This window comes from Scyliorhinus torazame, chromosome 2 (assembly GCF_047496885.1).
Source record: "Scyliorhinus torazame isolate Kashiwa2021f chromosome 2, sScyTor2.1, whole genome shotgun sequence".
Classification (NCBI taxonomy): Eukaryota; Metazoa; Chordata; class Chondrichthyes; order Carcharhiniformes; family Scyliorhinidae; genus Scyliorhinus; species Scyliorhinus torazame.
The window spans coordinates 112,726,329-112,738,625 of record NC_092708.1 but is presented as its reverse complement, the minus strand read 5'-3'; the positions used below and the strand labels follow the sequence as shown (position 1 = coordinate 112,738,625).

Here is a 12,297-nt window from a genome sequence, read left to right as displayed (position 1 = left end):
ACATAGGGGAATGACGGGAGCCTCGGTGCGGTCCCCGATAAGAAATAATCATAGGTTTGTCCCAGGGAGAATAGATGGGGGATTTAGAGTATGGCAGAGAGCTGGGATTGTGCAACTGAGGGATCTGTTCCTAGACGGGACGTTTGCGAGTCTGGGAGCGCTGACGGAAAAATATGGGTTGCCCCAAGGGAATGCATTTCGGTATATGCAACTGAGGACTTTTGCGAGGCAACAGGTGAGGGAATTCCCGCAGCTCCCGACGCAGGAGATTCAGGATAGAGTGATCTCAGGGACATGGGTGGGGGATGGTAGGGTGTCGGATATATACAGGGAAATGAGGGACGAGGGGGAGATCATGGTGGAGGAGCTGAAGGGAAAATGGGAAGAAGAGCTGGGGGAAGAGATTGAAGAGGGGCTGTGGGCAGATGCCCAATGTAGGGTAAACTCTTCGTCCTCGTGAGCCAGGCTTAGCCTGATACAATTCAAGGTTTTGCACAGAGCGCATATGACCGGAGCAAGGCTCAGTAAATCTTTTTGGGTAGAGGATAGGTATGGGAGATGCTCGAGGTGCCCAGCAAACCACACCCACATGTTTTGGTCATGCCCGGCACTGCAGGGGTTCTGGGTGGGGGTGGCAAATGTGCTTTCGAAGGTGGTGGGGGTCCGGGTCGAGCCAAGCTGGGGGTTGGCTATATTTGGGGTTGCAGAAGAGCCGGGAGTGTAGGAGGCGAGAGAGGCTGATGTTTTGGCCTTTGCGTCTCTAGTAGCCCGGCGAAGGATATTGCTTATGTGGAAGGAAGCCAAACCCCCGGGCGTGGAGACCTGGATAAACGACATGGCAGGGTTTATAAAACTAGAACGGATAAAGTTCGCACTAAGGGGTTCGGCTCAAGGGTTCACCAGGCGGTGGCAACCGTTCATTAACTACCTCGCAGAACTATAAAGGAAATGGGAAGGTAACAGCAGCAACCCAGAGGGGGGGGGGGGGCCTCGGGTGGGTCCTTAGGGGTGTTTTTGTATAGATATTTGTACTTGGTTATGTATATTGGATTGCTTGATTTTATTATTTGGGAGAGTTATTATTTTTGTTATGGCAGTTGCCATTTAGTTTATATATTGCTTATTTATTTGTTAAAAACGGTCACTGTTATTTGTATTGTTTTATTGTTGTAAAAAGGGGAAAAAACCTTTGTACTGTTTTGTTTGGCCGAAAAATTTGAATAAAATATATATTTTTTGAAAAAAAACTATCTAACAGCCTTAAAATATTCAATGATTCAGCCTTCTCCGAGTGTCTGTTCTCTGGGGAAGAGAATTACACAGACTAACGACTCTTTGAGAGAAAATAAATTCTCATCTCCATCTTCTATAGGAGACCCCTTATTTTTAACTGCCCCACCTAGTTCTAGTCTTTCCCAAAAGGGGAAACATCCTCTCATATCCACCCTGTAAGGTCCCCTCAGAATGGTTTATGTTTCAATAAGATCAGCTCTATTTCTTCGAAACTCCAATGGATATAGGCCCAACCTGCCAAGCCTTTTATCAAATTCAACAACCATATAATCAGCCCCTTCATCCAAATTATTGTTATAGGGCAGAATTTTTCCAAAATTTGTCAGGATGATAGGCTCTGACTGAAAACCGGCAGGTATCTCTCCAGATACACTGCCAGGTTTTCAGACCAGATCTTGACCCACTCTGAGAATGCAAAATTGTGGGGGGAGAGGGTGAGGGGGGAAAAGAGGCTAGTTTATGCCGTCAGTCTGGCTTTGGGGGGGCGTGGGTGCTGGTGGCTGATAGGGCCGGCAAATCTTCAGGTTCTTGGGGACTGAGAACTTTCCCAGTATCCTTTCCGTGGTGATTATAATTGTTTTAACTTCCTTCCTCCCTTTCACCTCCTGGTTTACAAGGGAAAGCTAAACAAAAAAAAACCTTAAGTAGCCATGTAAATAAAACTACGAATCACTGGCTAGTGAGATGTATTGCTCCGTGAATGGGTGCATTTCAAAGCCTGTTGAACAATTTGAAGCCTTTTGAAGTGTACTTGGCTTTTGGTGAAGCCTCTGACACTTGTAACAGCTGCTGCTCTAAACACTTTTGTCTGAGGCAGCTGATGTTAGGGAAGGGTAAGTAAAAATGCAGTGATTTTTACTCTACAGCCTGGACTGCTCTTCAGCTTTCAGCCAAGGGTGACTGATGGGGGTCTCTGATGGGGGAGTCTGATAGGAGGCTGGGGGGGAACATGGGGCAGGGGAGAGGTCGGGTCACCCTCATATGTGCGTGCTGCGGGGTTTGTGACACGCTATTCCCGTGGTGGTGGTGGTGGGGGGGGGGGGGGAGACTGCCCTTATTTCCTACTTGTCAGCGGGGTGGGGGCAGGATTTGAGTCATGGGGGGACCTTCCAATGGACTTTGGGGGCACCTCAGTTATGCTCTGACTCCCATGTCCTGACTTGTGGTCCACCACATCAGGGCCACGCTTGGACTGCAGGTGGATCCCCCGCTATGGGGGTCAGAGCATAACGGGGCATGGAAGAGGCTGAAGAATCGGGCTTCCAACGCGGAAATCACATTCAAATGTATTTAAATAGGCTTATTGCATAATCCCACGGGCGTGGGGGGGTTATTCATTCATGGGACGTGGACATTGCAGGCTGTGCCAGCTTTATTGACCATCCCTAATTGCCCCTGAGGAGGCAGTTAAGAGTCAATCACATTGCTGTGGGTCTGGAGTCAGACCAGGTAAGGATAGGAGATGTCCCTCCCTAAAGGACATGAGTGAATCAGATGATTCTTTTACGACAATTGGCAATGGTTGCATGGTCATCATGAGACTTTTAATTCCAGATATTTTATTGAGTTTTTAAATTCCATCACCTGGTGGGATTCGAACGCAGGTCCCCAGATCATCACCCTGGGTCTCTGGATTACTAGTCCAGCGACAAACCATTACGCCACTGTCTTCCCTACTTGTCAGCGGGGTAGGGAGGGGGAAGGCAGGATTTGAATTGTGGGGGGTAGCGCGCTGCAGCTAGCAATGAGGCAGCGGAAAATGGCAACAGGTCTGGCGCCTGGTGGCGAGTCTGTTTTTCCAGGGACGCTTCATTTTCCGGCCAATCGGGATTTCCGATCGCAGCTATGAGTAGATATTCCCAGCCCACAAAATGTACACTTTAATACAATCTTTAACTTCCTTATTTAGCCACAGATGGTGCATCTTTAATCTAACGCGCACGTTTTTCTGGCCGTGTTGTGCTTGGGCAAAAGCACAACGCGGCTGGAGCATTCCGGGAGAGGCTGCCATCGGCTTCCCAACAGGCTCCGCGCCTCGCGAGGTTCAACAAGTTCCACGAGACGCCATAGTTGGAACTCCGCCCCAAATAGGCATGGCCAAACGCCGCTCCCAGAAGTAGGTCATAAACAGACTTATGACCTACCTGCCCGGGATCCACCAACTTCCCTCAATTCTTCGGCCTCCCCAGGAGGCTGCAGCCCTCAAACGTGGATCAGGTGGAATGGCACCTAGGGAGTCTCTTGGGCCATCAGAGCCCCTTTGGTGGTCAGTGTCAGTGCAGGGTGGTCACCTAGCCATCACCAGGAATGTGGGCTCCTTGGCACTGCCCAGCTTGCAAGTTGGTACTGCCACCCTGGTACTGCCAAGGTGCCCAGATGGCACTACCAAACTGCCAGGGTGCAAGGGTGGTAATGCAAGGTTGCCCAAGTGCCAGGGTGGCACTGGCAAGGGCCAGAGTGCGAGGGCCATGACCATGAAACGAAGGTGATGGGGGGGTCTGAAGGGTGGGGGAGTGCAGGACCGCTGGGAGATTGGAGGAGTAATGAGTGGGGGGCCTAGAAAAAGGGACTGGGGGGTCTTGAAGAGGGGAGATCCCCAGGGACCCCATTGTGGGGTGTCCTCGCTTATGGGGTGTGGGGTAGAGTCCATGTGTGTGGAGGGTGACATTGCCCATGGATGGGGGGGTACCCACAAGCTCACTTAGAGATCGGGGCACCCTTTGAAAATGGCAGCCCGATCTCGGAGTTAGCTTCCCAGTACTAAAAAAGATTCTAAGAGTAGGATCTCCGGCCGCGTCCGCCCAGTGACCGGAAATTCCTTCCGAAGTCAGTGGATTTTTCCATTTTACGCGGCCCGCCCATGGCGTTCCTGCGGCAGGTTGGGTGGGAGAATCTTGCCCTAAGTGTGGGCTAAACTGGTGAGAAATTCCCCAGGGTCCAGAAAAGTGACTAAGTGTCATTGAATAGTGGTGGGGAACTCGCCAGCAGAGCCGATAGAAACCCCCCAGAAAAACCCACCGCAAATGAACTTAGAATTTTTGTTTGGGAACATCGCGCCCAATGGGTGGGATTGTCCGATCCCTGACGACGATTATGAAATCGACGATTTGGCAGAGAATCCGTTTTACGCTGAAATCGGGGGCGGCGCCTCTTTCCAGAGGCTCCGCCCCTCCAAAACGGCATAATCACGGAGCACGCTTTATGAGACAGCCTCAGGATGTTATTTGAAGGCCCTCCCCTGATGCTCAGCCTCCGATGGGCCGAGTTCCAGACTGCACGGGGGCGTGTGGTGTCAGCGGTCGGGAACCCGGCGTGTCGGGTGCGGACTGTGTCCAGCACTGCCAACAGTCAGACGGGCGCATGCTGCTGGCCGGGGGAGGGGGGGGGGGGGGGGGGGGGGGCTTCGGCAAGGGCTGGGGGGACTTGGGGCGGGTGGCCCGAGGGTGGCGAGGGGGTGTCCGGGCAGCAGTATTTGGCAGGTTGGGTCCGCGCGCGACTGGCGCCATGTTGTACGTCGCGACCGCTGCAGGTCATTACCGTGCGCATGCGCGGCCACGGACCCGGCAATTCTCCAGGCGTTTATATTGGGAAGGCCGTGTGCGTTTTACGTATCACCGGTCAGAGGATCAGTGCTGGGGCCTCGCTGATCTTTCCCTCGTAAAACATCACGGATCCTCCGGACATAGCCCCAAAATCGGAGAAGCCAGTCCAATGTCTTTCTTTCTCACTGTCATGTTCCTTTGCTGAGTATTATGATATGTCCCCTTAAATATCTGCCACTACATCTCTACTAAGCTGTTCACCTAATTTCCCAGTATACTTTAGCCAGCTCCTGTATGATTTACTTCTTAACAAAAGTTTGTGAGCATTGATTGCCTCAACATTACTTTTTTTTTTGTCGCAAAAATCTGGCCCTTTGTTCATATTAATTGGGGTGATTTTAATCTACAGCTGAACATCAACTCTTAAATGATTGAGCACCATTTCAAATCCCAAATGAAGGCCAACATTAGGAACACTTAATTCTCAGGCATGGGAGCATTTGCATAATTAATCACAACCACAGGTCACAGATGCAGACTCCGATGTTGGAGCGGGTTAATGATGGGAAAAGGAAAATCACAAATAAAGCAGGTTTAATGAATGGGGATAAAAATGGTGAAAGCCTTTGGAGAACCTCCAAGGTCTATCTGCCCATTATCAGCCTTTCACAAGGCTGACAGGACAGGCAATTAAAAGTGTCAGGTGAAAATGAAACGAATAGTAACCATAGCACATCCATTAGTTACTAAATGACAGTGCAGCCAACATGCAAACCTCTGTTTCATGGCAGCTGAAGTGGAATGGGAGCTGGATGAGGAGCTTTCAGCAAAAATTGCCCTTTCAACCAGCCCACTGTATCAATTCCATCGATCAGGATTACAATCTGCCAATTTATATATCACAGTGATGCCACTGGGATCTCCTTGCCCAGTTTGCATTGGGAAAAGAGCCTCCACCTGCATTTCATTTCTTAAGCTATCGTAATTCTTTGCATGCCAAGAAATCACATGGATGAGACCCCAAAACCAGGCAACTGAAGCTCTTAGCTGCTTCAGATTGCAGTTTCAGCTGCATGTCCGGTTAGGAAATTCACCAGAATGGAAATACAACTTATTTCTGCATCATTTCAGGGTGTAGCAATGGCTCCATTCATAAAATTGAATGAAAACATAAATGTGTTGTAGTTTTTCCAATAAGACTTTGCATTATCCAGAATTTTAAGCTTTCAAACTGGTGTTCCTGCATATAAATAGGAGTATTTTTAGGGTGTGTTAAATGGTAGTGGGCTTCCAATCTCCCATATTAGACAACTGCATTTCCATGCTTCTTATTCCATCTGAACAATATTGTTCACTTCTGGTTGTTCAAATATAAATAACTATCATGAAAATTAACCAGGACAGTGCAGCTTTCAGAAGAATGCAGGGGGAATTTGATTTTGGTTTAAGTGCCATCAATGCTTTGTGGGTTAAAGGCATCACAAGGTGTGGTGCTGGCCACACCAAACAGGGAAGCACCATGTTTAACGATTGCAGTTGGATTACTGATAGGAACCAGGGCAGAAGTGGAGATGGTAAAATTAACCTTAATACCAGTGAGCTAGCGAGGAAAATAAGAAAAATTAGTGAGCACTCCTGCTCTTGATTGCTATCCTTTGATTACAATTGGAAAGCAGGTATGCGGACATTTGGCTTTAATAGCCCATCTACCCTCACCATTCTAAGTTCACACATGAAGAGAGGCACTTGGGCGAAATACCTGAGGCCTCCCAGATCCCAAGGGGAGAAAACTGAATTTAAAAACAAAAAATGCTTTTTTTGATAATGTTTTACTCGTCCATCGAGTCAATTGTATGAATGTATGCTACCAGAGGAAGTCTCATTGGCAGCTCTGCATTTCGTCAGACTGTGGGTCCTCACCCATCAGGGACCAGAAAACTATATCGACAAGAATTTCCCAAAACGCACAAGTACCAGAAAGGTCGCTCACCTGCAGTGCATATTCTTAAAGTTGGATTTCCCAGAATGCCTGCTAACTTTTCAAAGACTTTAGCAGCATTGCTTTATGAAACTAAATAATTTAAAGCATATAATTTATTTTATTTAGAGTATCTGATTACTGATGCAATTTTCTTCATTTTCTCGGCATCTACTTTACAACGTTCAGCAGGTGAAATATTGGGGAGATTCATTTTGCAGTTGTTATATGCTTTACAAAACTCATTGCTCGTTAAAACTTCAAAGAATGATAATTTCTCAAAGGGTTAAAACATTCACCTTCAATATTCAGTAAATAGATTGGAATTTGCTCATCTGGTTTGCCATGTATCTCCAAAGATAATACTTCAGAAACATTCTATATATATGATTCTATTGGTAACGTAAACCTGTTTGAAACTATTCAAGTTGTGCTTCGGCCCATTATTCCAGCACTGTGGAGGACAACAACACAATGCATTGTTCAGCAAGGTGGTGACTCATTATACACAGGTCACTGTTGCTTCACATCCTTGATCCAAGACTGCTGGGGTAGAAAGCTTTCACATTGCTGACAGGACGTACATCATTTTGATGTCGGCGGCGCTCAATAAACAAAGCCAACCGTGAGGTATCCAGTGGGGTTGTGGAGTAACTGTCGTTTTGAGGATGTAGCCAAGGATTTTGTAAACAAGTAGCAGCTGTGGGTCTCCAGCGGAAATCTCCCTGAAGCAGGGCCCTTATGAAGTCTCTGGCAACGTGGCTGATTCCCTGAAAATACTCATCAGGGAAACTGAAATCTCGTCGACAAATGTTCATACATGTCTCCTCTACACTCTCATCCAAGAAGGGGGACACCCCACTTAGCATCACATAAGTGAGGACCCCAAGGCTCCAGATGTCTGTACTTAGTGAAACTGGTGTTCCCTGGATTACTTCAGGGGCTGCAAATTCTGGATTTCCCAACAACTGATGTACATAATAATAAGTAGTGATTTGAACGGCGTCACCCAAATCTATAAGCTTGACACGCGGCACAGGTGTGTGAAGATCAATCAGTAGATTTTCTGGCTGTTAGAAAAGAAAATAATTATTAATAAAGCTAAACAGTGACATATGCACTGTTTAAAATGTGTAAATGCAAACTATTGACTTCCAGCCTATTTGGGGGTTTATACTGATGTTCAGCAATAGGTCCAATAATCTACAAATTATTACATCCTCCTCCCTCTTTCTCTGCAGAAATAACTGAAGATCGTACAAAGATGTGCAGGTTGGTGGATTGGCCATAATAAATTGCACTTCGTGTCCAAAATTGCCCTTAGTGTTGGCGGGGTTACTGGGTTATGGGGATAGGGTGGAGGTAGGGTGCTCTTTCCAAGAGCCAGTGCAGACTCGATGGGCCGAATGGCCTCCTTCTGCACTGCAAATTCTATGATAATCTATACGAAACTCCATTCCTCAGCTATTTGTGTATGAACGGGCATCTGCTCCCAGGGCTATTGTCAATCATTCGCATTAAACATATTTTTAGTTGTCTCAAAGATTTTCTTCATTCTTTGCAAAGAAGGTCCAACATGTGTCTGTCCTCTATTGTTAAAATTCTAGTCTGCTCATGTTACCATCACCTTGACTTGTTCAGCAGTCTCCCAGGATGAACCATAAACCTTCTGGCTAATGCTGCTAACAATCTGGGAGAATATCCTGCCACAACAGCAGCTCCCCCTTTCTCTACAATGTGCCAGTTAGTGCCAGAGAGCCAGCACATGCTACAGAGAGCCAACTAATGCCACGGAGAGCCAACCACAGCTTTGGGGTGACCAGAAACCTGAACGGCTGCTGTGGAAACATCCAGGAGATTGGAAAGGGACACAGATATAAAGCTGACAGTGTGGGGCTGGGTTAGGTGCGAATGAAAACAGGAAAGAAATAAGGGGATTGGGGGTTGAGAGAACATCAAAAGACTTCGAGTTGGAGGAAGGAAATCTGGGCAGAGAAAGAAACTGTGGTGATAGGAAGATACTCATTTGGAGTATTGCGTACAGTTCTGGTCACCGCATTATAGGAAGGACGTGGAGGCTTTGGAGCGGGTGCAGAGGAGATTTACCAGGATGTTGCCTGGTATGCAGGGAAAATCTTATGAGGAAAGGCTGATGGGCTTGAGGTTGTTTTCGTTAGAGAGAAGAAGGTTAAGAGGAGACTTAATAGAGGCATACAAAATGATCAGGAATTTAGATAGGGTGGACAGTGAGAGCCTTCTCCCGCGGATGGAAATGGCTGGCACGAGGGGACATAGCTTTAAACTGAGGGGTAATAGATATAGGACAGAGGTCAGAGGTAGGTTCTTTACGCAAAGAGTAGTGAGGCCGTGGAATGCCCTACCTGCTACAGTAGTGAACTCGCCAACATTGAGGGCATTTAAAAGTATATTGGATAAACATATGGATGATAATGGCATAGTGTAGGTTAGATGGCTTTTGTTTTGGTGCAACATCGTGGGCCGAAGGGCCTGTACTGCGCTGTATTGTTCTATGTTCTATGTTCTATGAAGACGGGGGTGTAGAAAGGGGTCTTTGGGGAGGGGGAGCATAGGAGAGAGGGTTGACAGGAAATGGTACGCAGAAATACAAAGAACAAAGAACAATACAGCACAGGAACAGACCCGTCGGCCCTCTAAGCCTGTGCCGGCCATGGTACCAACCTTTACCAAAACGCTCAGCACATCCTTGTGCCGTATGCCTCTATACCCATCCTATCCATGTGTTTGTCAAGATGCCTTTTGAACACCGTTAATATATCTGCTTCTCCAACCTCCCCTGGCAACACGTTCCAGGCACTCCCCACCCTCTGTAAAAAACCTGCCTCGCACATCTCCTCTAAACTTTGCCCCACAGACCTTAAATCTATGCCCCTTGCGACTGACCCCTCCACCCTGGGAAAGAGTGCCTGCAAATCCACTCTATCCATTCCCCTCATAATCTTGTAGACCTCTATCAGGTCACCCCTCAACCTCTGTCATTCCTCAACAGTCCGAGTCTATTCAGCCTTTCCACATACTAACACCCTCAGACCAGACAACATCCTGATAAACCTCCTCTTCACACTCTCTAAAGCCTCCACATCCTTCTGGTAGTGTGGCGACCAGAATTGTGCGCAATATTCCAAGTGCGGCCGTACCAAGGTTCTATACAACTGTAGCATGGCTTGCCAGTTTTATACCCGACGTCCCATCCAATGAAGGCAAGCATTCCGTATGCTTTCTTGGGTCAGGATAGTAGGGCTTGTACAGAAGAGAGAGGAAGATGGGTCAGGGAAGAGAGGAAGATTCAGCGTTGGGGTAATTGGTGCTTAACTGAGGGGAGAGAGGTGTGGTAGTCACCACTGTTGTATTATATTGTATATACTGCACTGCATACGAGGGTATTACGGTAAGGCCCCTGTACTACAGGTACGGGGGTAGATCCCTGCCTGCTGGCTCCGCCCAGTAGGCGGAGTATAAATGTGTGTGCTCTCCGAACTGCAGCCATTTCGGCAGCAGCTGTAGGAGGCCACACATATCTGTGTAATAAAGCCTCGATTACTCTCTACTCTCGTCTCGTCGTAATTGATAGTGCATCAATTTATTACACAGAGATTTTACAAAGATGGACCTCCACATCAAACCGGATCGCCTGCAGCTGCATCCTCAAGCAGACAACGCCAAAAAGGACTTTGCACATTGGCTAGCTTACTTTGAAGCATACATTGGATCTGCAACAGACCCAATCCCAGCACAGAAGCTCCAGATTCTGTACACGCGGCTGAGCTCCGATGTCTTTCCCCTCATCCAGGACGCGCCTACCTACGCAGAGGCCATGGCGCTACTGAAGGAGAACTACGCTCAGCAGACCAACAAGATCTACGCCAGGCACTTCCTGTCCACGCGTCACCAATTTCCCGGTGAGTCTGTGGAAGATTTCTGGCCTGCCCTGCTCGCCCTGGTGAGAGACTGTGATTGCCAGGCCGTTTCGGCCGCTGAACATTCTAATCTGCTCATGAGAGACGCGTTCATTATGTGCATAGGATCGGCCTACATCTGCCAGCGCCTCTTAGAAGGGGCGACGTTTGACCTCGCAGCGACCAAGAAACTAGCGCTCTCGCTCACAGTCACCTCATGCAATGTACAGGCCCCGTATGCCCCCGACCGCACGGCCCACCCTTCCTGGGCATCGTGAACCCCGCCAGCGGCCACCCCATCGTGGACCCCATCAGCGGCCGCACCCAGCCAACCCCACGCATGCGCTGCGCGGCAGCCAAACAACCCCGGGGGACACAAGTGTTACTTCTGCAGACAGACAAAAACACCCCTGGCAGCGCTGCCCGGCGCAGAGCGCGCTCTGCAAGGCCTGCGGCAAGAAAGGACATTTCGCTGCAGTGTGCCAGGCCAGCTCAATCGCCGCTATTGTCCCTACACCCCCCATGTGCGGCCAGTGGGTGCCGCCATCCTGCTCCCCTCACAACACGTGCGGCCCGTGGGCGCAGTCATCTTGCTTGCCTCACAACCAATGGGCGGAGCCATCTTGCCTGCCCCAGGACACGTGCTGCTCGAGGGCGCCGCCATCATGCCTGCCTCAGGACACGTACGGCCCGTGGGCACCGCCATCTTCCCCGCCTCAGGAACCCTGCCCATTGGGCACCTCATCGGGCCGCTCATCGTCTGCAACCGCCAACGACCAGCCGCGTCTCGCCTCCGTCACGATCGACCAGTCCCGACCGCACAACCTCGCGACCGCATCGACAAAGGTGAAGGTCGACGGGCATGAGATATACTGCCTCCTGGTCTCCGAGAGCACTGAGAGCTTCATCCACCCCGATATGGTAAGGCGCTGCTCCCTCGCGGTACACCCCGCTAACCAAAGAATCTCCTTGGCCTCCGGATCCCACTCCATGGCGATCCGGGGGGTACTGCATCACCACCCTCACCATCCAGGGCGTAGAGTCTAGAGGCTTCCGGCTCTATGTCTTCCTCTGTGCTGCCTTGCTACTCGGCCTGGACTTCCAGTGCAACCTCCAGAGCCTAACCCTGAAATTTGGCAGGCCCCTACCACCCCTTACTGTATGTGGCCTCGCAACCCTTAAGGTCGACCCGCCTTCCCTGTTTGCAAACCTCACTCCGGATTGCAAACCCGTCGCCACCAGGAGTAGACGATACAGTGCCCAGGACAGGACCTTCGTCAGGTCTGAAGTCCAGCGGCTGCTGCGGGAAGGTATCATCGAGGCCAGCAACAGCCCCTGGAGAGCCCAAGTGGTAGTGGTGAAAACCGGGGAGAAAAACAGGATGGTCGTTGACTACAGTTAGACCATTAATCAGTACACGCAGCTCGATGCGTACCCCCTCCCACGCATATGTGATATGGTCAATCAGATTGCACAGTACCGGGTCTTCTCGACAGTAGACCTGAAATCTGCCTACCACCAGCTCCCCATTCGCAAGGCGGACCGCCCA

General features: G+C 49.4%; 1 protein-coding gene across 4 annotated transcripts in view; it reads right to left on the bottom strand.

The window, feature by feature from the left end:
- Positions 1-4,745: 4,745 nt before the first annotated feature.
- kalrna (kalirin RhoGEF kinase a) overlaps positions 4,746-12,297 on the bottom strand; it is a 1,210,365-nt gene continuing 1,202,813 nt past the window's right edge. For 3 of the 4 annotated variants that reach the window (XM_072475613.1, XM_072475615.1, XM_072475625.1), the window contains one exon: positions 4,746-7,883. In XM_072475613.1, coding sequence (XP_072331714.1) covers positions 7,338-7,883 — 546 coding nt within the window. In that variant the 3' untranslated portion in view covers positions 4,746-7,337. The remainder of the gene's footprint in view (positions 7,884-12,297) is intronic. The other variant, XM_072475633.1, reaches the window with a different exon arrangement.